Raw genomic sequence first — 26,408 nt, 5'->3', positions numbered from 1 at the left:
GGTTGGTGTGCATTAGCAGTGCTTCCTGATCATAACTTCTGGTTGAATTTCATCCTGAAGGAAACCACTTTGTGCACCTGAAGTTGTGTGATGTGAGCCAAAATGCAGTCAGTGGGAACAGTGGGGTGTTTACATTCAATAGCCCACTTCTGATCTGAACAAAACTGCTAGTCTTATTTTTTTAGGTTATGAAATATAGTTGAAAAAATTAAGGAAGCTATTTAGTTGATGGAAACAACACAATTTCTTTTAGCTACTTTAGAGTACTTTCTGAGATTTCAGATTTTTGGCAACACTGCATTACATAAAACACTAAAAGCATTTGTCTTGGAAGAATTGATTCAAAAGTAACATATAAATTAATTTATGTATTTTCAGAAGTAATTCTTGGCTTCCTCATTTGGAGTATTGCAGTTTCTTATAAGTTTTTAACATCTCCCAGAACAGCCCTGCTGTTTATGCAGCAGTAGCGTAGCTAGGGAAAGCATTCCACACTTGTTGATCAATATCTGAAGAGTTGAGATGAAAAGCATGTGAGGTCACACTTCCTACCTTTTTGTCCAGCTAAAAATAAATGCTGTGCCTGCCTTTGGCTTGTAGTATATATAAGAGTGTAGGCACAGCTGAGAGGCACAGTAGCACTAAGTTATCTGCTATCATGATTGACTGGCTGCACTATTCTGAAGCGAGAAGATAAAGTTGGTAGGTCTTTAGGCGGACACCTTGTGCACCAGGATCCAGTGACATCCTACAGAGATAAAGAATTCAACTTTGAGGATGCAATAGAGGGAACTGGTGTATCTTTTCTCACATTTAAAACTATATTCAGTTCTCCCAGACTGAAGTGACTGTAGGATGAGATTTCCTATTTTTCTCCTCTATCAGGATCAGAGATTTCAGAATCTGCATTACCTGAAATCGTAGTTTACTTGATGCTATATAGTTGTACAGGTTTTCATATAGGTCAGTACCTGCAATTAGATAGGCTTACCTTGTGATTCTATCAAAGCCACATCCAAACTTCAAACCTCCCAAAAGAGCATTACATGATGATGCAATACCACTGAACTTACCCCAGAGTTTTAGAATCAGGTCATGTTCTATGATTTCCTAACACTTCTTGTATCTGCATTTCCAAGAGTTCCCCCACTTTTACAATTGGAATGTTTAGTGTGTTAAAGAGAGCAGTTTTGAGTCTTTAGTGTGGAAAGCACATGATCTCATTCTGTTTTAGAAAGCCCTGGATGTGTAGTCAAATGCCTAATACAAAAATTGTCTTTCATTCCTGTCAGGGATTTGATCTATCCGAAGCATGCTGCTTTCTCAGATTGAAATCCAAACCTCTGTTGTTGTCAAGTCACTTGACACTCACACTTCCTCATTTTCCATAGCAGATGAAAAGAAACACAGAGTATTTATCATGTGTAGTAGATTTATTTTTAGTTTTAATTACTTCACAAAGACATAAACATTAAACAAATATTTTAAAACACCAATGACATTTTAAGTTTGTAAAAATAGACGTTATGCACACCCTTGTCTTCAAAAGGATTTTCAGATTTATAAGCTTTATCAATGGAAAAATATTAATACTACACATTTCCTCCATGATACCTGAGAAGCAGAATTATGTTTTGTGCCCAAAAATAATTTAGGAACTAACCTTGTAAAGGGTTCAGCACTTCTTTTTTTAATTGCTTCTTTTGATTTGGAAATGTAAGTAATAAATGGAGTTACACGCGTATTTTTAAAACTTTTGAGTTCTGAAATAATATTTTAAGACATTTTGAAAAGTCTTTGAATACGTGATCTTTGGGACTTGTGAATTTTTAAAATAAATTTAAAGTATGTATAATTTATTTTGATTCCATATGCTACTTGCATTATATGCTTCTTATATTATAGAATGGGAAAAGTAGATAAGATTTTTTGTCACTGGGTTGTTTTTTTTTTTGCTAGTCTTGTGGATTTGATATAAAATTTTGTAGATTTTTCTTCTTTAGGGCAGGTTCAAAATACGCAAATAAAGAATTTATTACTTGTTTTGATACTTTCTGAAAGTGTTAAGTATGGTTTGCCAGTTAGGTGTGTTTATGTAGCTGGCACCTACCAGAAAGCAATGTAGTCCTTGAAAAGTTTCAGAAATTGATTCCAGACCCATATTCTTTCAGCTTTTTGGTTTTTTTATTCCTAAGGACTTCACCAGGCATTTTTAATAAAAGATCTTGCCTTTGCATATTTTAATTAACATTTATTTTTAAAGTTGTCCAAGCTTAATTTACCAGCAATAAAGATATTGTGATGATATTTCCCCATTGTTTCTATTATGGAAATTGAAAGATGGAGATACAAAAATCCAGTATAATTTTTTGCAGAAAAGTTTTAAAATTTGCTTTCATTCTCAATTCACAATTAATTCCTACTAGACTGTGAGGTTCTTTTTTTTTGAAAAAACAAACAAACAATTTATATGTGTGCATGCCTCAGAATAACTTTCTGCAAAGTGATGTGAAAGTTGATACCATTTCAAAATCATTAAGACAATGTAGAACTTTTGCTTTGCTTCATACTAACCAGTCTTTATTATAATAACCATTTTATTGTGTGACTTGACATTTATTTTTTATCACAGTTGCTGCATCAGAAAATTAAGGCATATATAACCCCAAATTCAGAGCAAAGTAAGCAAAACATGTTTGGGGCATAGTTGAATAATAGCAGACTTGAACAATTGCTTGTTTTGTACTAAACATGTAAAATAGCTGCTTTTCTAATGATCTGTCAAGTTTCTACATTTATAGCGGCCCAGCCTGTAAGACTTTGATGGTGTTGGTGTTTGCACAAATACTTAATTTATGTTAAAAATAATGTCTTGCTTACAGCACATATATATATATATATATATATATATATACATAATGCTATAGCATTACATTATTACAATATTACATTATTCATGTAATACCTCAGCTGTTTCAGTTTTTGTATTCCAGGAGAGCTGTTTATTCTTCCTTGAGTTATATTGAGCTGTTTTAGTTTATACTTCCTTGAGTTACATTGACAGTTTCAAAAACAGTATTTTAGCAGAATTTTGCTGGTATAATGTGCTATCGCTGGCTAATAAGGACTTCCACCTCTTTCAGAATCCCACAGGGAAAGGTTTAAAAGCTACTTTGGATTTAGGCAGAAGTCCTGACACTTGTACTGCGGTTCTAAGCTGGTAAAAGGCTTTTAGTGTGCATGCATGTGATTGTGATTTAAGCCAAGACTAGCATTTTGGGTAAACCGTGACTGTTTCGTATCCCTCCGGTGGCCTCATGCGGGCACGTGCGTGAGCTTCACAGTAGAGCTGTCCCTCCACAAAGAAGTAACCTTTTTGTTTCAGGTTGAGGTCGCAGTCAGAGCACACGAAGCATTCTGGATGCCTGTACTTGTCACGTGCCTTCACCACTGTCCCTCTGTATGGAAACAACAAAAAGAAAAAAAGCTCCGATTAATTCATATGGATTTAAAATGAGAAAAGAAACTGCAGCAACCCAGTCTGTTAGAAGGTGTCCCTCTCCATGGCAGGGGCTTAGAACTATGATCTTTAATGTCCCTCCCAACTCAAATAATTCTATGATTCTGTGATACAAAGTATGTTCTAGGTATTTGTTTTAAGGCTTTACAGTTGTTCATCTTGTGTTTTTAGATACTACTATATAATTTAAGGTTGGATGCTGAGTTTGAGTAGGTGACATAAAATGCTGTCGAGTTGATCAAATAGTTAACGAGCACTGGAAAGTGAAGAGTTTGAAGAAACATGTTAGTCTGGTTACAAGACAGAAAGCATAGCCTAACCTATCAAAAGGGTGACAAAATGACTTTCAAAACCACATTGCTTTTTCTTCATGTCTGTGTTTTCTCAGTTCATCACTATCTGGGTTATTTTCTGAAGTTAGTGATGTCAATCAGGTAGAAATCTGATAGTTTTAAAATAGATCTACAAAGCTTTCTGAATACTCCCACTGGGTTGGGAGAAGGATGCTTTGCATTAGCAAGGAATTTTTGAGAATTCACAGCCTGACAGCACAGCACAGCATAAATAACTGCTGGTTTCATTATGTGTTTGTTAATGGTTGAATTGCAAAAGGTCCTGAGAAATCTCAATTAAAACCTCAAAGGTGCTTTGTCAAAACTTATAAAAGCTGTATAGAAATTGTTGAAGGTAGAGGTTACAATTTGACATTTAGAAAAATATATTTTTATATCTCTGTCTTTTGTAACATTATGGGAACACATTTCTGTAGTTTGCAGTGGTGTTTGAGGAGGATGTGTGCTTGAGCTGGGGATTTCTAAAGCTAAAAAGAAACAACTTACAGAATCCCACTCCCACATTTGTCACACAGTGGCACTTTCTGGACACCAGGCATGGCAGTAGGCATCTTTGTTACAGGTGCTTTCACACTTCTTGTTCCCACAGGGCGCCCATCTGAGAAACAAAACAATCATGTTACCTACGGGCTCATATAAAAGCATCTGATGCAATTAAGTACTTTTCTGCACTTTTCTGTACTTTCTGTATTGTACATACACTTCTGGATGTATTTACAGGCTTTCACTTACATGGACAAACAATGCAGTTTCACTAGAAAAGTTTAGTAGGCCAGATTCCACCTCTTTGGAATCAGGAGAAATATCGTGCAAGCTGTAGCCAAAAGCAAATACAAAAAAGATTGCATATACAGTGCTCTCTGCCTCATGGACATCACCTAATTCTCTGAGAGTAGGTCTTGGATATAGCAGAGAGGGAGGAGGATTGGGCTTTAACTTAGAAACTTGACATAATCATGACCTATTGTCAGAAAGCTTCTTATTTATATAACTAACCATACAACAAATTGGAAAGATTAGTAACATGATATGAATACAAAGTAATAGCAAAATACAAGAAAACGCTGAGTAAAATCCCACAAATATATATATATGTAGACAATTAGATGTCTTTATTCCTTCTCCAGTAAATATTGATATATAAACATTAAAATTTAAAATATTACTTTTTAGGTTAATTTTGATTGTGTTTTGCTCTTTATGCTTACTGTAAATATAACAAACTTGCAGCCTTTAATAATTTTATTTTCAAAACATCTTCATTTGAAGGAAATATGATTGTAAATTATATTGTCTTCTTCAGTTGTTTTTTTAGAATGAAGAGGAAATAGGTTTTAAGGGGATTTCAGGAGTTGGTTTAAATTACTCTTTTCCTGGATGTGGAAGAGTGTTTTCTTTCTTAGTGTCATGAGTATAAGCAGATTGTCCCCCAAAATTCTCACAGATAAAACTTTATTGTTCAGTTAAAGTCAACTTTGGATATGAAAGATCTTAAAATCTGAGAAGAGATTCTGGAAAATGTGATCAGCACCTGCATTGAGAGAGGAGACTGCTTGCTATACAAGCTAGCAGGGGAAATGGCAAGAATCTGGTGTGGTAGCTATGTCTGGAATGATTTGTATCTCTAATCCTTCTTATTTTCTGCATGGATTCCCCCCTCCCACAAGCATTTTAAAATTATTAGAACAGGTAGAATATGTTGTTATTAACCACCTTCCTCGGAGACTAAATTCTGGAGCACCTTAAAGGAGCCAGACTGGCGCGGCTGACTGGGCTCCTCCTGGTTGGCGTGCAGCATCTTGTACACGTCAGACTGAGACACCGAGTTGGGAGATGGGTCACTGTGTTAAAGGGAGGAAGAGCAGATAAAAACAGTTTATCAAAAGTAACTCTAAAGCAGTATGTCTACCAGGCATAGAGTATGATTCAGGAAACAAACGTAAAGACAATGGGTTCCTACAACTATTGAGAAACTTTTTTCCAGGTAGCATTGCTTTATATAGGCTCCTTTTGATCTAGAAGTGCAATTGTTAAAAATTGTTAAATCAGTGCAATTGTTAGAAAAATAAATCTAGAAACTCATTAACGTATTTCAGTATAATTACTGAATGGATTCAGTATAATTACTGTTTTGGCTCTACTGACATTTGAGAAAAGGCCGTTTAATCTCAAAGTAGTTTCATTCCAGTAATCATCTGCTCTATATACTTTGCTATGGTATACAGAAGTTCCCTTTTTGCAACAGCTACCCTCAAAATGTTGTTAAAATCACAGCTCATACCTTTACGTAAGGTCAGCCAAAACCTAACCAGTCAAATCTTTAGGGAGAATATGACTTCTAAGTTAGCTCAATCACTAGGTAATGTGATTATTTGGCTAAGGTAATTGTTATTTATTACATAACAATTTATGAGATTTAAATTTAATGGAGATTTTAAAAAAGGAGTGAAATAAGTATTGCAAAATAGGAAACATTGTAAGGTGAATACTGAAAAATTGAAGATCTATTTCTTAATTTAATAAAAACAAGACAAGGCTTTCTTTTGCAATGGCAATATTATGCTAAAAATATTAAGTAATTTATTGACCAAACAGCAGTTGATGGTTGAATCTCAAATGACCTGTGAGACAAAGATTTTACTGAGACTATTTCATGGCACTTTAAACTCTGCTGCAAATTTTAAATGGTTCATGACAAATGGCATCCTAAGTAGTCTAGAGGAAGAGTTGAGGACTATATGCACTGACAGGAATTTGGCATTTGTAAATTTCATACACCTACTGGGGGTAATCAGAAACATCCAAATTTTCTTTGATGAAGTCTTTATTTTACAGCTACATACACAAATGTCCAGTTTAAATTTCCTGTTGCAACTGACTTCTTACTGTCCACAGAGGATTAGACTGGGTTTTGCTTTAAATGGTTTGCTTTGTTTCCCAGGGTAGCATCCAAGGTGCCAAATGGCCCAGTAAGAGCAGCAGCAGTTGGACAGTGATCCCTGTTGCTTATGTGAATTTTTTGATTTTCATCAATTAGTAGATTTCTTTGAGCCATCTTTAAGCTGGTGAAAAAACTACCAAACTATCAGTTTCTCTTGTCAGAAGCTTTTGATGAATAGAAGTAGCATAATTTTTACAGTTCTGAATTCTCTCCTCTTTACTAAAATATCTCTAAATATAAAACATGTGATAATGCCATTAGATACAGAAGGCAAAAAGCCCAGACACAAATCTTACATATCTTAATGCATACATGGTGAAAACCAACCCACAGCAAGACACATTTCAAACCTGCATAGAGAGAGTAGGTTCTCAAACTGGTGATGTCACAGGCAGTGTGAAATCTGATTACTTTGGGCTTAATCCATTATTTCACAATAATGAAGCAGCAAATTTTTCTTTTACTGTTCTCTAATTGTTCTGATTGAGCATAAATATTCAAGCAATAGAGTAACTTCACTCTGAAAAGACTTCATGAACTACAGTTTTCATCAGGTAGGATGAACCTAAATACTTTTATATAAATACAGGGGTTTTTTGTTAGTAGCAGCCAAATTCTGCAAGGTGCTGAAGAAGGCTCATTGGTGCCAGTGATTATTGCTTATTTAAAATATTAGTAATTAGCTTTAGTTTACACCATACATATTGTGAATTATTAACTTTAAGTACTGTTGTAAAACAGGAAAATAGGTTCCTATAATGCAAAGGTTAAGGTAAAGCAACCTAAATGGTGAATTGTCTCCTGAAAAAATTTAATAGTGCTTTAGAACTTTTTTAGTGTATAATCATAATTGCTATCCATATACATACCTGACTTTAGTTGTGCACTGAATAAATAAAAAAAAGTCAGGCACGGATTTGTAGGCCTACAGTAAATTCTGTCTGGTTTTGTACCAGAGCTAACTGTGCTGAATGTGTTGTCTAGAATGGGAGTCAAGTATCTGGAACACTATAATCATCATAATATTTCCTAATCTTTGTAACCTGAATTTCAACAGTGGAAATAAATTTTATTTATTATTATTATTTAATGAATTATTAATAAGAGGGAATTATTAAATCATGATTAGATAAATATAATAGTAATATAAAGTTTCACATTTTGGAGGGAATCAGAGTCTTGATTTGGAGTGGTCAGTCAGGTAATAGTCCAGGTAATATCATAGTTTTTTATTTATTAGCAATTTTGCAATTCTAAGATTATTACCTATGAAATACTTATTTTTATGTTCTGAAGGAGTCCTTCGATGCTTTGGGTTAAAACCCAGAAATGACTAATATTTTAGTGCAAATATTGAATGGTTTGAAATTACTTGCTGTCTCTCTAACCCTTTTCCCCTTTTTCGTAGAAGTGGTGTGATATTTATATCTTTTTTGGTATATTTGAGATGTGTGTATTCATAAATATTAGAGATGCTGCTCTAATTACCTTATGACAGGTGTTTCCCCCAGAGCTGTAGAAACTTGGCCTTGCAGTGTTTCCATGATATTGTCATCTGAGTACAACTGCATAGGTGTGTTAAACTGAGCGTGTACGATCTTGACCCCGGGGAGCTCCATCTCCAGGGGAACATTAGGGGCCATCTTAGACACGGCTTTCAGCTCGGTGGGGCAGATGGAGCTGACCGTGCTGATTGAGGAGGGGGTGCTGCGCCCACTGCCGCAGTCCAGCCCCGAAGGAGTGCTGCATCCGCTGCGTGTTCGTGGCCAGGGTGCAGGAAAGGGTGCAGTGTGCAGTGCATGCCGGAGAACCAAGACAAAAGGACAGCGAGACGGTGATGTTAACAGGGCTGGAAAGCGTAAATGGATCGAGCTCCAAAAAGCAAAAGTACAGAAAGCAGAGAAAAGCAAAAGTATGTGTAGCCGTTGGTGATAGCTTTCCTATAAAAAATATCAAAGCCAGCTATAAAGCAGTCCTTAAAATTCTGGCATGCATTTTCTTTAAACATAGTAAAAATCCTTTGAGAGATGAAATAATATATATATGAAATATATATGAATAAATAATACATAACATTATTTTACATTTTTAATGCTATGCTTTATTCAGAAATAATTAAGCCTCCCTAAAGTTATTTGTTCTAAGTGAGTAATTCTTATCGTCTTTAAAAAGGGTAGCAGACAAAGTTTATGTGAGTTGTCTATGTCAGAGACAGAATAAACACCTGCAGCACTGGAAGAATCCTAGACACATTATTCCAGTTCTGTACCTCACAGTCATCTCACTACACTGCCAAAAAACTACTATGAAGTAGTGGAAAATAATGCATATTATTTTTCCTAGATTTCCTTAAATTCTAGAGTAAGATATTTATTAATCTTTTAAAACTAGTTTAACAATCTTTTTTTAAATTTTGTTGATCATTGCAAAGAAGGAAAGTTACTAAAACACCCAGGCTTACTTTTGCTTTTCTAAAGTACAGTTTTTCCAGCAGAATATAAAGTGGTCCTTCACAAGAACAGTGGGTACATATTCAGAGAATTAATTTTACTGCTTTTGAAGTAGACTTTACACATAATTTCTATATAAAAAATAAGGCGTAAACTTTTAAAAAATATTAGTGTTGCTTGACATTACTGAAGTGAAGTAACTGTACACCAATTCAACATACATGGAAAAAGATTAGCAAAAGATTGTGAACATTAGACCTGAAGTATCATTGTTATGAACACTTTAATCTTGCCTGCATAGTACCTCAGAGGCTTTCTTTGTTATGGGATATTTCTTTGTTGTTGCTGTGTAACAGCTCATAACCAAATCTTTCTACAGTCATTGGTTACCATTTACGTGACATTCTGAGCTGTAGGACAATAAATGCTTCATCTCTGTCCTCTACCCTGATATCAGGGCTGTGGGTAGCTCTTTCCAAACTGTGTAAATCTGGGACAATGCTCTGTTTCCCAGTTTGATAGTACAGAACTCTACCCAATAGCTACTCTTGGGTGGAGTAGAAAACCCAAAATTCTGCCTTTGATTCAAAGCAGAATTTGTGTAGGACCACTTTCTCAAAGTTTTAAGGGAAATATACATTTTTTTCATCAAAGACAAGTCAAACAAAAGCATTCCTGAAATGGTACACAGGCCTTAATGTAAATACAATTGTGCATCATCACCAAGCATGAGCCAGACAAAAAATTCACACAGGACAACATACATATTTGCAGTATTTTGTTTTAGAACAAACAATGTCACCTTTAGATCCTGCAGTAGAATAAGTTTTGTCAGTGCTGGTAGTGTTAGTAAATGAAACGTAGCATGAAAAGACTAGAAAAAGCACAATTCTTGCTCTCGCTATGTGAAGCCAAAATAATATTAAAACAGAATAAATTATAGGTAAAAAATAAACAACATGTAGTTATATATTAAATACAATTTCCAGTTAGTTTCATCACAGTCCAAAATTCTATCCAATGTCCAATCCATTAGCTCAAATCCACAGTCCACAATCATGTCTTCTTCTATTCGAAGTCCTATTTAGCCTCTGCTGTCTGTCTTAAGGGGGTATTTAGAGCTGAGGGGGTGGGGGTTTTTTTTGCTGCGTTTAGCAGTGGATTAAGGCAAACAGATGAAAAAGTAGTAGAAAAACTGTGACAACCAAGGTTTTGTAGATGTAACACCCTATGTTAGAGATTCTGCAATTTGCAAGTGCAGACCTCCCCACTGCTAGAACTCTGGACAGACCTTGCCCAACTGAAGTTTTTTAACTTCTTGCATTGCTGTTGGGGTAGTTTTTGCAGTTTATTTTCTTCATCTTATATGCTGGTAAATGGCCATTTACTTCAAAATTTTCATGGAAAATTCTGTCTAATTTTAATTTCTGAATTGTGAGATTGGGCTTTTGATACTCATTTGACTCTTCATAAATCTAGTAGGCACTTGTAAAATGGTACCTAGCTGTCCCAAAGCCAGCTTTGTGTGGTACCTAGTGCTCCCAAAAACTGCTACTGCTAGAAAGGATAAAGGATCACATCACAATATATTTCATCCCTCAGGTCCTTTTTAGCCTCCTTGTGCTTTTAGCCACAGAGTTTGCATTGTCTTTGTCTCCTCTGTAATAATGAAAACAGTAGCGAGGAATTTCATCACCAGTTAAGATAGAGGTTTATTATACTAAAATGATGGGTGTAAATATATAAGATTTTCTGCAGTGGAACTTTACAAATCTGTGGCATCAGTTTTCCTGCTTTTACCTCAGCAGTAGATTGCCCTCTGGAAAGAGGTTTGCTGAAATGCAAATTTGAAATCTCTGAATGGCCTAGATTCTAGCTCTCTAGCTATCTTTTATTTATATGTAGGCTATCTTTTATTTATATGTAATATCTTTTATTTATATGTAATATGTAATATATATGCACTATGTAGCTATCTTTTATTTAGCATGTTAACAAATTATACTGAGTTTGGTCAGAAGAAGTTCACAGTGCCAGAGATCTGTAAGTGTAGAATATCTGGTGCCGTGCTGTAAACTGAGTCATGCCTGCAGTTACTTCAAACTCTGATCAGTACTGAGATGGGAGTATAGATCTACTTTCTTTTGGAAAAAGAAATTTGAATTTCAAGCCTGAGCTCTGAAAGTCAACCATTTAATTATTTTTGTTTGTTTGCTTTTAATTTCAGCATTAGGCTGTCTAGTACTGTAAGTAAATTTCAAATGGGTCAGAATGCTTAATTAATGTCAATGATGAGTATCCGTCCATTAAAAAAATAACACCATGCATCAAATCCAGCACAGCACTCAAAGTTTATAACCTGCTTCGGCCTGAGATTATGAAAGGTTTGGGCCGAATATTATGCTTGTGTTCAAAGTAGTTGATATCCTGTAAAGAAAAAAGAGATAAAATAGCTTTCTTTGGCCTACAAATGCTCATTTCATTCATAATGCTTTCTAGTTCAAATGTAGCTAACAGTGGAAACAAATTTTAACCATGAAGTAACCATGTTTAGTTTGTTCATGCCTGGTGCTCAAAATACAATCACTGGAGTGTTCAGAAACATTCAAAGTGCAGTTACAGGAGAGAAGGTTGGAGGGTGGTGTTGCAGCCCAACGTAGAGGGCAAATTTTAGCTACCTGCAGCATTGCTACTGGAAAGTTGAATGGATAGTTCTTGGTGTTTGGAAAAAAAAAATGTTTCCTTGATCACTGTTTTTTTTTTGGATAATGAATAGTCTCCTGATTCTCAGAAAAAAACAGCAAGAGCTGGACTTTTAAATTGAAACCAGAACAGATAATGATGCACCACAAATGACCATGTATCACAAGTAAATACTAATACTCACTTTTGTGATGAGTTAGGAATGAGACCCCTCAGTTGTCCGTGAAGCGCGTCTTGAATATTGCCAGATGAATAGAGCCCAATTGGAGAATTATAGGAGGAGCTCACTACCTGTCTTTTGTCATCAATATTTGCTGCTGCAACAAAAGGCTGGGCCCTTCTGTTGTGAGCCGTACCAATAGGCTTGAATTCCTGTACATGATAGGCAGACAAAACACACAGAGCTACAATGCACACCAAAGCTAGCAATGGGTAAATCTGACAACACCAGTATTGTTAATAACTGCATTTTTACTTTTGCAACTCTTATTTTTTAACTGGTGCAAGCATATTTTATTTTTCCATGAATTTTGTATATATGACTTGAGTCATATACATTAATTTCCCACCTTCAGGCAAGCAGAAGGCTTAGAAGAAATGAGAGGGATGAATATTATAGTGACTTTTCATATTGGTAACTGGATTTGACACTATTTACATTATTCTTTTAAAGCATTTCATGTATGCTTATCTTAATTTCTTTGCTTTAGTGCTAATCTCTAGTTTCTTCATTTTCATCACAGGCTGATAGAGGAACATCCAAAAGTATGATTTTATTGTGTCTTACCTAAAAAGCATATACTTTTTAATGCTTCTTTTAACTGAAATAAAATCTTGACTATGCATCAGATTGAGGACATTCTTCTGAATGTATTTAATTTTTAAAGCATATAAAAAATTTCACTGCTCTATAATTTAATGTGAAATCATCATAAATAAGTAAAACACAGATATGGGTAAATTTTAAATCATTCTGCCTATATGCCTGTATTCTGCCATGCAATTTTTGTCATTGACCAGGATGATTTCCTGTTTGTGGAATTCAAAAGGAGAAGGTCTGGAAATAAAATCTGTGATAATCTTTCAGATACCTTAAAATATCCTTCTGTAGTGGTTGGCCAGGAATGATAAAGATTTTTGACTGCATGGAAATTCACTTATATGTATTCTGCGTATTTATTACAGTGTCCTTTGAGGCCCTTCCAGCTCAGGTCCACTCCTAAGCCTCAGAAACAGAGACTTTGAAAAAAAATAATGTTGTCATCTGCCAAGGGTTTTTTTCTTTTTACCCTAATGAGTGAAGAATATTAACTGCTGCAGTCCATCACCTTGTCCTGATGGCATGTGGCACTCTTTGGAAACAGTGCTCAAGAGAATTTGGACTTCCATCCATATGGAATAAAAAGCTTTCTTTTCTAACAAATAGATTTCTACAACATAAATTGGTCTTTTCTTTCGATACTTGAACTTGCAATGTTAAGATAGGACAGGTCATTAATACTTCTATTTTGTAGAAATATTTTCCAGTTCTCCAATTTGGGTTTGGTTTTGAGTACAATTGTTATACAACAATTTCCAAAATATATTTAGGATGAGACTAAAGAAAAGTCATGGATATATAGAATATGCAACCAGAAAATGCAAAGAATAAAATGCAGTTTTATTAAATGAAAATGTTTAGCAGCATTGCACTTTAAGAGGCTACTGAAAGCAGTAATCAGATAAACGAGCGCAAAGGTTTTACTTGCAATTCCTTCATTTTGCCCAATAGAATGGAGTTGCAGTTATCAAAATGTATTAGTAAATGGTAATAATCTAATAGTTTAGGGTCAAAGCTACTTAATGAAAGATATTAATGTCAAAGGATTTAAAATTGGTTCAAGTCATGAACAAAAACAACTGAGAACATTGTAATTTCATCCTCATATTTCATTTCTCATAGAGAAATGAACAGAAGATGTGGCACCATAACAGCATGTTTACAATGTAACAGTTGTGAAACAAGTATTTGCAGTTAGTGAGACTTAAATTCTTTCTTTATAACTCATCTATTAATAAAAATGTCAGTGACAGAACATACAACAGCAAACATAGTCCAGCTCTTGTGTTTATTTGATATCATTGAATCTGTGAAAAGTCCTCTTTTAGTTCAAAAGTTAAATGAGAACTGGAAGATGTTGAAATTTCTAATTAGGAATATTGGAGAATTACAGTACTTAATTTTTTTTTTTCAACTGACTTTTTTTTTTTTTTTTTGGCAGGGCTAGCTACATTTTTGCATTGATACAGCTATCAGGAATAGAAATAATGTAGCACTAAAAGCCTGCAGAAATGCATCCATCACAGCCTATATGATGTCATTCCTTGGGGTAATTGCTGTGACAGAACACAAATGTGTACATTTTGGAGGTATCGTGTGACTAAGATCTTTATATCTTTGAATACTGTTATAAAGACGGTAGGTCCTCAAAACTAGCCCAGCACAATTATGTTGTTTTAAAAGTTGATTATAAATGGCAATAGACTATAAACTTATTTAGAACAATGAGCTGTGTTTTTCTTAGATTTTTATACTTATCTACATGCATAATATATCTCCCAGGAATGTATAATCTCTTCATGGCCAAAAGTCTAGTCTAACTGAACAAAATGTTCAAGGGCAAAGATAGAAGTAAGAAAGATAAGTTCAAATAAAAACAATTGAAGAAATTGTGGTAATGAATACAAAATTATTTTCAATGAGGTTAAAGGGATTGTCAAAGAAAACATTTATGACTCGTATTCTTTTATATTGACAATATAGCAGAAAGCAGTAAAAATATTTTTATAATACAATTTACCATTTAGATTATTTTGTTTTCTCGTATTTGTTGAGAACCTTATGTTCTAAATTGCTTTTATTCAGAATACAATGTGATTGTATTAGTAATTCTTCAAGTGGTCTGCTATTTCCTGTAATTTATCCATCACACTATAGGCTGATGCAGACTATCAAAATCAGGGTGGCTGTATTTATGTGAGAATGTGTAGCTTTCAAGAGTGACTTTCAGTCAATCACTTATTGCTGTAAATTAGAGTTGTTGCCTCCGTTTCCTCTTCCCAGATTTAAAACTAGCAAGAGCTTTCACTGTCCTCTGACAATTGCCTGTATCAGTCTCCAAATGGCTCCTGGGAGATTCTCAGGCAGATTCAAAAGTTTGCTACAATGTGAAAGTTCCTTGTTCCAAAACTGTACGTAGGCACGGTATTTAAATGTTTGCCAGGTTTCACATAACCATCTCTATGCATCTGTAGAATAATTTTCATTCATTGAAGCTAAAGTAGGTGTTCTTTGGCCAAACATTTGGCCACACTGGTGAACAATTTAAAATAGGGTTTTCATTCATTTGTAACTATCTTTTATTAGCTTTCAAACTTGAATTAGATACTTATTAAGAAGACTGTGTAAATTGTCATTTATTACTGTTGTTTAGTTGGCTTATAATACATTTTAAATAACTGACTTCTCTTAACTTTCTTAGGAGTCAGCAAACTCTTATAAGACTTGGGCAGCATAGGTTGTAGTTATGCAAAAATTTGCCATCTGAGATTGAAGAAACGTTTTACTGTTTTCTCTATTGGTATACATGCTTCTGTATATTGTGTTGTGACTAAATATCCATAAAATTTAATTTTAAATTCCAGCGATTGTAGAAAAATAGGCTATATGTATTTTTATTCCACAGGGAGCAATGGATACTCAGATGGAAGAATTTAATCTAAAATGTAAAACATTCCAGGAACGGTTTAGTACATTTGTTTGCAAGCATTGCTACTTTTCCGGTGCCTACTATTTATTAAATATACTCAGTACTCCTGAACTTCCTAGGAATGTAAAAGAGATACACAAAATGAAAAGGCTGGCTGTTCAATCCAGGAGAAGCAGTTTTTCTGATTGCCAAATGGAGGCTGCTTTTCAGTAGTCTGCCAAATAGCACTTAGTGAAATCTTGTGATCTATTTTAAAGGAGCTGTCCTTTTTAGGAATGCAGCTTTCATGCAGAGGGATTACTCTTGTGTCATGCATGCCTGCATGGTTTTCTCTATAGCATTTTAGTGAATTTGTTCCATTGCTAGTCATTTAATGTGTATCCTAGCTCTTCAACAAAAATATAGATTTAAAATAGTTTTGGTTCTTCACTATAGTATTCCTGCTGCTGAAGAGGCTATATTATTTCTGATGGAGTTTGCCGTATCACTTAATAGTTTTAGATCAGAAAGAAGAGAAATCTAACACAGAAATGTGCTCATGTTTGGAAGCATCTCCATGAAAACAGAACTGGTGGAAGTATTTATTGCACAGGGTTTATTGAAATGTAATCTAGACTTACAATTTTTTTCCTAGGATATCATAGAATAAATACTTTGACATATTTGCTTTGAACCTCGCCTTCCAGGATCAGCAGAATATTTTTCCCTCCCTGCTCTTGAGATAACAGCAAATGTTTATGTAGGTTAAAGAGGAATGACAAAGAAATAAAGGACAAAGAAATAAAGTTAGCAGTAGCTAGCTAATCCTCTAGTAGCAATATGAAGACTTTGATTCATTGTAGCTTTTTCTTTTTTTGAGTTTGAAAAGAGAGATGGCTGTCGATTGATGGGATTTGCTTTGGTCATATACAACGATCAAGACTTTCCTAGTCAGAAGTGGTGAGTGATTTGCTTATTGACCAGTACATGGGTCTTGTGTGAATGTGTAAACTTCAGTTCTGTAGCATAGTATAAAAAATGATTGGAGGTAAAGAGATCCAGCATTTAGGGATCTCTCTGTTTAACTGACTACATCAAAATGAATTTTGTGATCTCATGAATTAATCACTTAGGTACTTGATATTTATTCCTGATTGAAGAACTTCCTCATATGGCAAAGAATCTTTAAAAGAGTTAAAGCAACTTAAACTGTATCAGAATAAGAGGACATATTTTATTTCCATAAAACTATGGTGATATGTAGACTCTTAAAGAAGAAATGAGAATTTGTTGTAGCTTCTTAATATTTTGTTTTGATTATAGCTGAAAAATCAAAAACATTGAGTCAGATAAAATGGTGTTCCTGGATGTCATAATTATGGTGGTTCATATGAGCTTAAACTGGCCAATTACGGATAAAATTCTAGTTAAAGAATTTTAACTACCACAAGAGAGGTTATTTGGAGTTTAAAAAGGCAAATGGAAATGTTTAGGCAATTTTTCACAGTTCATACCTGAGGTTCAGCTTCCAAATTTATCTTGAAGGGATGTGCTCTGCCATCTTCTGAAACTTGTGGGGACCATAATTTAGTTCCTGCCCTAGAAAGAAAGAAAGAAAGGCAGAATTTAAATAATTTGAATTCCTATAGACTTTTGTATGTCCCTATAAGATATAATGCAGCTTGTAAATCTGCAGATTCTTTCTATGCTTTTTTAGTCTTTTGACATAAAAATACATCAATGATATGCAACCAATATATATAAAATATATTTACTTTAAAAAAAGTATGCTATTAACAATGGGAAATAGGTTGTTAGTAGTTACCAAATGCAAAACGAAAGGGAAATTAGTGCCTTTCTGACCCGAGCTGACCAAACTTTCTAGTTTTATTTTTTTATTGGTTGCTAAAATTAATGTTAGATTCTCCAAATATTTTATATGAATAATTGAATATATTAATGATAATCCTAAACATAATTTTTTTTTCTTTAAGGACCATAATTTCCATGTCAAGCCTGCTTTTCAATGTTGAAGTGCAATCTAAGTATGCAAAGTACTCAAGGGGAAATTGAAGTTGCACAGATGATTCTTTCAGTCACATAGGCAGAAGTAACAAGCATGAAAATACAAGCTACAGTTCTGTTTTCATTGATAAAGTGAAATGTGGCAGCTAATTTTAAAGTAGCATAATAGTAATGTCAAATATTAATGTGGTGCTGCTTGTTATATCTGTATTTATCACATCTTAAAACTGGCTTCCCAAGATAGTTGTTAAATGGCATATATCAATCTGTAGCAGAACCATGAATTTACAGAAGGAATTTTTAACTCTGGTGTGTGTTCTAGTAATTCTACAATGCTCCTTAAAAAAAAAGAAACACTTGTATTTTAAAAGAAATATTGTAGTCAGCTACAATAAAGAGCTGTGCCTCTGTGAGAGCCTCAGATTAATCAGTCCTGTCTTAGTTTTGGAGACAACTGAAAGAGTGCCAAGTGATTCTGATTACAGGCTGAGCAAAGTCAGCTGGAGATGAGAAGCTGCTGTTGTTTCTCTTCCCGACTCTGGTAGAGAGATGTGAACACATAAGTTCCTGGATTACTGCAGTTTAGGTAAGACAGTGTTTCTCAGTTTAGTTTTGAACGTTGCTTTGAGATTCCTTTATTCGGGTTAATATGTTGTGACCAAAGAGATTGATTGGCTTTAAACTCACTCTTTTGCCACCCCTTATGAAAGTGTGACATGATATTGTTTTCCCTAGCTGGGATGATACAGCAGCAGCTTTCTGTGTGACTGGGAGAAGGAGACAGTGATAGGCACCTGTGGCTGAGGGAGTGTTACAGCAGAGGTCACTGAACACCTGACACTAGATGAGGATTTTATTATTTCCCGAAAACATGAAGAACTGCTTGCTTACTGATAGTAAACAGAGGACTTGTGCAGTCAGCAGAATCATGGTGTGAATAACCTGAAGGAAGCTGTTCTTTTTGTGCCTACAAAGGTGAGTTCTGAGGAGTCTTACTTGATCTGGAGTTTAGGAGGTAGGTGTGGTTGCTTGTAATTTTAACTTCCTTAAACCATTTGAAATAGTTACACCATATAATAATTGTATTGTTGATTGAGAAGTGTCTTCTTTCAGAAATAGGCAGACATGTGCACGTACCTCTCTATTTTCAAACAAAGCTGATGTGTAGCTGCTTTAATTCTCTCCTGGGCATCATTGTGTGTCATGTTCTCTGTGCCTAGACCATCAATAGCTATAATAACATCACCAGGACACAGGTTGGCGGCTGAAGCCTTGCTTCCAGGTGTAATCTGAAAAGATCAAAATGTAACTGCTTAATCACCATGCATGCCCAAAAATTGATAGAGAAAATGAACTTCATCACATTCCCCTATTTCCTGTTGGATGGAGGAGGTATTTTGCCAAAGGCTCTGTAGTTCTATTGTCAGGAAACCATATGAATGTTTTATTCATCATAACTCTAAATTAGATGGAAATTGTCTGATTTCTGTAATTACTGTAACTCGTCTTTAAATCTTCTTTCTCCACTGCCATTATATATATAATTTGCTTGAAAAAAAATTATGTTTTCCCCTTAACAACACTAGTGGTAGAAAAGAATTGGTAAGAAATTCTGTTGCTGAACTCCTTAAAGTGCTTAGGTTTAAGTTCCATGGCATTTAAGTAACAGTGGCACTGATCCTTCATGGTGGTCTGTGTGGTGCAATTTATTTCATACCTTATGTACCTGTACCACCATCTGTTGATATTCACAGAAATAGCCTAAGCTTATCTTTCTATTCTTTCTATGATTTTTTTGTTTGTTTGTTGGTTGACAAACTTCTGTATGGTTGTAAAAATAACTGAAACACACCATAATTTTGCTTTAAAATAACTATTATAGAGACACCATGACCTTAGATGTTACTGAAGCTTGTTCTAGAATGACAGGCCTCTATTTGCAAGAGATGACTTCTCCTGCCACCACAACACTTACACATACCACATACACAACAGGTCTTAGGTTACTGAGTGGGATTTCCGTCCCTTATGTGTGCATTGCCCTTTTAGGCAGCTCTTTATTACCTAGACAGCAACATTAAATTGATGCACGTAGCACACAAGCTTCTGAAATTCAGCTCTTGAACAGCAGAAGGAACGAGTTGGGTCATGCAAAGTAACATTAGCTGCCTAATTGTAAGTAAATGAATCCCCGTGTAAAGGAAGAAAAAGTCAATATAGTCTTATTTCCAAAACCAGTTCTTTCATCTGTGGCATATATAACATGAAAAAGCTGTGGGAGTGAATTTTTCTTACTAGGGGTTCTGTTACAGCAAAAGAACGTGGTATCTTGACTGGAAAACATGCTGTGGACACATTATTCAGCTCTGGTGTTTCACAGTTTTCCACAAAGGAAGAGAGTAAGCTGCCCAGTATACTTCCAGCATGTTCTGAACCCCGGCTTTGGTGAAGCTGGCAGACTTTTCTCTGAAGGGGACACTACTGTCAACATAAAAGCCAAATAGAAATTTATTTAAATATGAGCTGCACTGCATTAGTATTGAAATAATGACAAAAAGCAATGAAGGGGAGTTGTTCTCTCCTCTTTCCATCTCCATTAGGTGAGTCTGAATGATCAAAGAGATTGTTTTGTGAGATCTTTCTCTGCATTCCCACATGTGAACTTATTTTTGATAACACTGTAACAAACTATAATGCCTGTGCTATTATCAAGTCAGGCAAACTTTCCAAAGGGGTGCCTGTGGCCAGCTGCAGACTTTTACACTCTCACCCTTCAAAAGAATGGACTAGTGTATTATGTGCTTTAACAAAGTGTTTGGGTGACTGAACAATCTGTTTGAATATGAATCGAGGAAGTTGTTTATAAATTCTAAGTCTGAAATCTCTAAAATTGTTTGCTTCTCAAACTTCAACAGCTGCAAGTGTAAATGGTCAACACTGAGACCACTTATACCACTATAATAAGGCAGGGGTTAGAGGTGTGATCATTCTTCTTCCTTCAATTGCTCCTTGGAATTGCTTGCTTGGAATTGCTCCTGATTTGACTTAGCATGTTGTGAATATGTCTGCAATATGAACTTCAGCAGAATTCCTCGTGTTCCAATGTGACTGTTGATGCTTTAATACCTAACTGGGCAAACCAACCATTCTTGGTTCCCTCGGAAGAGTAACTTAGCTTGTATAACCCTTATGGAGGTTACTCTGCAGGTTATGTTTTTTACATGTGACAACAAATCATCTGCTGTACCTGTGACATACTGCAGCAAAGCCCCGAGATAATGATCCTGCCTTATAAAGTAGTGTATCTGCCTAGCACAGTACATTCCCCTGCAGCTCTGCTGATAGAAGAACATGCCCTGCTCTGTGCTGCTGCTAAATCCCTTGGGTTTTATAAGTTGTCAGCAGCTGCAGTGATCCCACTTAGATGTTTGAATGAGGGTACCATCATTTGGTGGGAGCAAGGAGGGAAAGGGACAGGAGTCTGTATTTCCCATTCCTTGGCAGAATTGATTGTTGCTAAGCTTCTGAGATGTAACTCTTGGGCCTTAACACCTTGATGGGGGGTGCTGAGCTCTGCATGCCCAGGCCTGTCTGTGTGCAGAGCATGCACCTGCCCTGCAGACTACATTTTATAGAGAGAGACCACTTTGTGCAGTGCAAGATATCATGAGTATGATATTGATACTATGGGTACCTCAATAATGTAAGTGGTACTGTTTCTTAAGGACTTACTAGTGACACACTAATGTGTATTTTGAACTCTTAGAATTGTGTTGTGACTGTAGTGTTTGTTGCTTGCTCACCCTGGCTTCATGAGGTAGATTCTAGTGTTGCTTTGGGAAAATTTTTGCCTTGCTCTTCAGGCCATGTCTGCATGGTATGCCTGTTACTCCTGTATCCTAGGTACCTTGGATTTGGATAAATACAAAAATATGTGTTGTTGATTCAGATGTTGTCGTGGACTAATATGAGGATCAAATGTCTCCAATGAAACTTTGAAGAAAAACTCTCTGCATCTGATAATAGACCTGTAAAGCTTATCAGGTTACACATCATAAATATCTCAGGCTCTGTGTTTTCTGAAGAGAGCTGTGAATGTCTGTGGAGAGTGGCTAAACATAAAATTGAGTTAATATGAATACTTGCATTATTGGTAAAGGTCTATAAAAGTAAAATAGAGCTTAAACCTAGAGTTGATAATATTTTACCGTTCTCTCCAAACTGCACAAGTTTCAATTGTTCCTGTAATCAGTTTCATTAATGCAATTACTTTGCATCTATGCAAAGTTCCAAGGATTTTAATGTCTTCACTCTTTGTAGTTAATTCATTGTTTCTGACTGTAATTTGAATATATCGATTTTTTTCCCCTCCTGTTCTTCCTCTCTCCAGTGATCATGGTCTGTAGTTTTTGCAATTGCTTGAAACAGTCAAAACAACAGAACAATTTTCACATGAGCTTTTGAAGGGACATCTGTTCCTCAGACGGGTGGATAATGATCTCTTATGTCGTCTGTCTCTCTTGATAAGTCCTGATAAAAGCTATCTCTTGTTGAACAAGGACATACCCAATCAATCTTAACACCTGTTCAGTTATTTTATTCAGAATATATTTTAAAATAATTTCAATTTATTATTTAGTTTTTTCTTGTCAGGACAGTTAAACCTAGTGTGAATGGGCTGCTTATGATAATTTTTACAAAAGGGCCCTATTACCTAGGCCCCAACAGGCAAGACTGGTGTATCTTTTGAAATGCCCTCTATTTCTTAGGGGGTATTGCATGAATTGAGGGACTCTTCTAATTGTATGCAGAGGCAACAAAATATTAACTTTAAACAAATTTACTGTTAATATTCTTAAGCCTGAGTTAAGCAAATATAGCCCTTCCCCCCTATATATTACATGTATATATACATATATATATTTAATTGTACTACTTGAAATGAGATTTTGAGCATTTCTGTAATATGCCAGAAACCAATGGTTTATGTCTTGTGAGGCACTTGGTAGGTATGAGTCAACTGCAAAGTAATTTATTCTTTAGAAAGTTATATTTATAGTAACATCCTTTGTTATTGCAGTTTTAAACTTCATTGCACTTAATCTAAACACAAAGAAAATACAAACCAGACACCGCTAAAATATTTTTCATTAGAGATAATGGAAACTATTTTTCTTTTAGAGGCCCATAAAAGGCAATGAAGGCCCCAAAACATCCAGAGATACTTTTTTTATTTCAATGTTTTTGTCTCCTGTTTCTCCAAAGGCTTTGCTATATTCTGTGAGTATTTGTTATGTAGCTATATTCAGTCAAATAATAGCATTTTGTTTTACTTCTATTTAAAATACATAATTTTAAAAATGCTTTTATGAATACCAATTTTATATAAATCTGGAATGAATGACTAAGTGAATTTTTACTAGTTAATATGTGAAAAGATGGTCCTTAAACTTTCTACTGATTCTTGTTTGGAAGCACATTTACTGCAAGACATCACTAGCAGTATCCATCCTTCAAGGCTTTTGACGTTTACTCAGTACCAGGCATAGTGTATATATGAGTCATAGTGTAAGACTTTTTTTTAACAAAAAAAAAAAAAAAAAAAAAAAAAAAAAAAAAAGACAAAACGAAGCATAGCCTTTTGGGGGCTCATGGAGCACCTATTTGGTGTGTTTAAGGTCCTGAAAAGCAGCAGAAATCTAAGGAGAATGAATTCTAGCCTGATGTGCATTGAACACAATTTTCAAAATATAGAAATCCTCAAAATATGTATCCTGTCTTCTGAGCAGATCCACATGTGTAGATGCAGAGCAGCTGACAGCGTGTTGTACGCTACATTGGTTGAGTCACTAATTTCTTGAATTGCAGCTAATATCTCAAAATCCATGAAAAAGAATGAAGGCTCAAATTCTTGCCATTTATTGGGGGAGGGGGGTAGGGTAAACCCTTAGTTTCTAAATATGGCAAAACCCACCAAATAACTCTCTTTCATATGCAGGACTGGATAACTTTCTAATAACTCATTTAACATTCATGAAAGTGAAAACTTTTAGATACATAAAAACAGGTATTGTTCCCTTTGCTGGCAATAAACAGAACTTGGCTTAATTAGATAAGAGTCAGATTAATCTGCAAAGCACAAAGTCCCAGGCATGAGGAGCTGCTGCCAAGCAGTCTTCTCCCCCAGCGATCAGAGAGGCTAGTTGTGGAAAGCATAAAAGTGAGGTCTTGCTTTTAGTAGCTTTAAATGTTATTTTGAAAGCCTGGGAAATCATGCCAGAGTTTTTCTGCAGGCACTTGAATTTAATTTTGAGACCTAAGCAGAAGTGCAGTTAAAGTCTCTTAGAGCAATCACAGAAACACATTACACAAAATTTGTAAAAACTCTTAGTATTCAGCTGTCTCTCCTCAGAACTAGCAGCTACTTTTTAATCTACTCACAGCTTTGTCTGCGTCTCTGAACTCCAGAAAAGTAAAAGACAAAAATCGACAGCAACTATTAAATGGAATAAATAGAAATGGAAATAGTACATACCCTGGTTATGATTAAGGGTTGGTTAAAATCTATTCCTCCTGAGAGCCTGAATCCCCAGGGTGACGGTCCTTGGAGAATAACATTTTGTGGCATTGTGGACAGATTTTCCTTGGTTACTCTTCTTTTTTGCTTGGGTCCGTGTGAGGAGTTGAGCTATAGCAGGAAGGCTGCTGTCAGCAGAGCACCTGCCAGACAGGGCAGCCGACCTTTTATACCTCCTGAGAAGTTTTACTCATTCCAAAGCTGTGGGCACTGCACTTTATCCCTACTCTTTGGGTGACGTCAGCCAGTCCCTCGGCTTCTCCACCCACAGAGGGGAGTATCAAACTCAGACAAGTAAAGCTTGAATGCTGGAAAGTTTACAACAAATGCATCAACTTTATCTGCTACTTTAGCGTTCCCTTCAGCCTGACAATCAGTAAGCTTCAGGATGCAGCGTCCTTCTGGCTTCTTAAAGCAACCTTGTTGCTCTCTTGATATCACGCTGTTTATGTTACTGGTGTTTGATTCAGCTATGCAATGCAGTGCTTGATTTTGTACATGACTCTGGTTCATGTAAACAGAAATACTAATAAGGAGATTTCCCTCTCAAGGTCTTGTTTCACATCTTGTCTTATTTGTAATGTAATAGTTTATTGCATTAAAAAGTCCTCCCAGCCCTTCAGCCGCATTTTTTAGATAGTCACTTGAGACCATGGCATGCACCAGTCCTAATGCCTTGAAAAATCTGGACTGATGTCATACATATTTCTCATACTGTGGAAGAGAAATGCGGTATTAGGTGATGATGTCTTTTTTCCTTTGTAGAAATCTTAGCTTTTTAAAGTTAATTGTCCTTTACTTGTGGCTCACTACTAGATAGCAGTGTTCATTAGAGGTTTTTGTAACTGTGTTCTTGTCAAGAATATTTCAAAGATATCCTCTATTATTAAAGTATAATTCACATCCTGATCAGAATGAAACACATAGTAGTGACTCTTTGAAAGTAAACCATCAGAAAGGGTATCTGTATCACAAAGAGCTTGCAGGGTGACAGTCAGCTGGTGGGGGCACAGCTTGTATTAGGAATGTGAAGGAAGATAGGCACATTTAAAGAAATAAGGCAGGTGTTTAGGTCAGTGGTCTATCAGTCTTGGTAGCTCAAATACTTTTGTGTATGTTGAAGTTGAGGAAAAAAATCCTCTCATTCCTTCTGAGTGGTGTATATACTCTGGTATGTTCTAAAGTTTTGAGATTGGTTCAGTATACGCCTTCAAAATATTGCCACTCTATAGTTTCTCCTGACAGAGTACACTGTGTGTATTCAAGGTCAGTACTTCTCACCAAGTTTCTTCTCTTCCATGATTATCTGTTTTAAATGAAAACACCTTGCATATTTGGTATTTTTTTTTTTTCCCACTCCTCCTAATGAATCTTGTAGTTTTGATTTGTAGCTGGAAATAAATAACATATTAGTTGTATTCACTTAAAAAGTTCTTTCCTGTGCAATTTGCATTTTCTTTTTCTCTGAACACTGGCAGTCTCAAAGAGTGAGACTGCAAATCCTGCAATGCACTTCAATAGAAAATGATTTTGAAATATAAGAATTTCAGTGTCAGGTCAAACAGTATAATTGGGTTCTCAGTTTCTGGTGTCAAAAATTATGCTTGTATAATAACTTGTTCACTGGAGAGATTCCTTCCAAATTCCTATTCTTAAGTTACTGATTTATATCTTAATATGCAGGTTTACCTTTTGGGTGAGGGTTTTTTTATTTTTTATTTTTTTATTTTTCATTTTTTTATTTTTCATTTTTTTTATTTTTTATTTTTTATTTTTTTAAGAAACCCAGGTTTGGAATTGCTTAAGTGTCCGTAAAGTTTGTTCCTGTTTCTATACTATACTGAAATTTGCTCACATGTTCCTTCTAATCTTCCTAGATATATGTAAGGGCAGGGTAGGTTTAACTTGTTTCTAGGTAGTTTCGGTGGAAATCATATGCATATATGAATCTGAGCCCTTGCTCAGAATAATATTTTTTTCTGCATGGTTTACTGGAGGGAGGACTTGCTCTCCAAGGTGCTGTTGCTCTGAGAAACAATTGCTAGATCCAGTTTTATTGATGTTTCCCGGATTCAGCTTTTTTTTTTTCTCTCTCTTTGTAATTAGAGAGA

The 26,408-nt window shown here is 35.3% G+C and overlaps 1 protein-coding gene across 3 annotated transcripts; it reads right to left on the bottom strand.

The window, feature by feature from the left end:
• Positions 1 to 1,414: 1,414 nt before the first annotated feature.
• On the bottom strand, positions 1,415 to 24,507 carry PDLIM3 (PDZ and LIM domain 3). Of its 3 annotated transcripts, none has more exons than XM_088163520.1 (8): positions 24,256 to 24,500; positions 18,858 to 19,009; positions 17,210 to 17,294; positions 12,152 to 12,339; positions 8,303 to 8,566; positions 5,587 to 5,714; positions 4,360 to 4,471; positions 1,415 to 3,458 (listed from the first exon to the last, which is right to left on the bottom strand). In XM_088163520.1, the coding sequence occupies exons 1-8, from the start codon at positions 24,346 to 24,348 to the stop codon at positions 3,269 to 3,271; spliced, it is 1,212 nt and encodes a 403-aa protein (XP_088019646.1). In that variant the 5' UTR covers positions 24,349 to 24,500; the 3' UTR covers positions 1,415 to 3,268. The 3 variants fall into 3 exon arrangements, with proteins under 3 accessions (XP_088019646.1, XP_014745183.1, XP_014745182.1); XM_014889697.2 differs by lacking the exon at positions 12,152 to 12,339 and adding an exon at positions 11,624 to 11,691; XM_014889696.2 differs by lacking the exon at positions 8,303 to 8,566 and having other exon boundaries at positions 24,256 to 24,507.
• Positions 24,508 to 26,408: the final 1,901 nt, after the last annotated feature.

Source organism: Sturnus vulgaris, chromosome 4, assembly GCF_052056855.1.
Source record: "Sturnus vulgaris isolate bStuVul1 chromosome 4, bStuVul1.hap1, whole genome shotgun sequence".
Taxonomy (NCBI): Eukaryota; Metazoa; Chordata; class Aves; order Passeriformes; family Sturnidae; genus Sturnus; species Sturnus vulgaris.
Note: the sequence above shows the minus strand (reverse complement) of the source record. Positions and strands in the feature narration are given on the sequence as shown.

Excerpts from the sequence above, each read along its gene's own strand:
- PDLIM3 (XM_088163520.1), bottom strand. The coding sequence starts at position 24,348 with ATGCCACAAAATGTTATTCTCCAAGGACCGTCACCCTGGGGATTCAGG. Across the intron at positions 19,010-24,255 it reads AACCCTTAATCATAACCAGG|ATTACACCTGGAAGCAAGGC; the intron begins GTATGTACTATT and ends TGATCTTTTCAG. Across the intron at positions 17,295-18,857 it reads CTTTGTTTGAAAATAGAGAG|GGCAGGAACTAAATTATGGT; the intron begins GTACGTGCACAT and ends CTTTCTTTCTAG.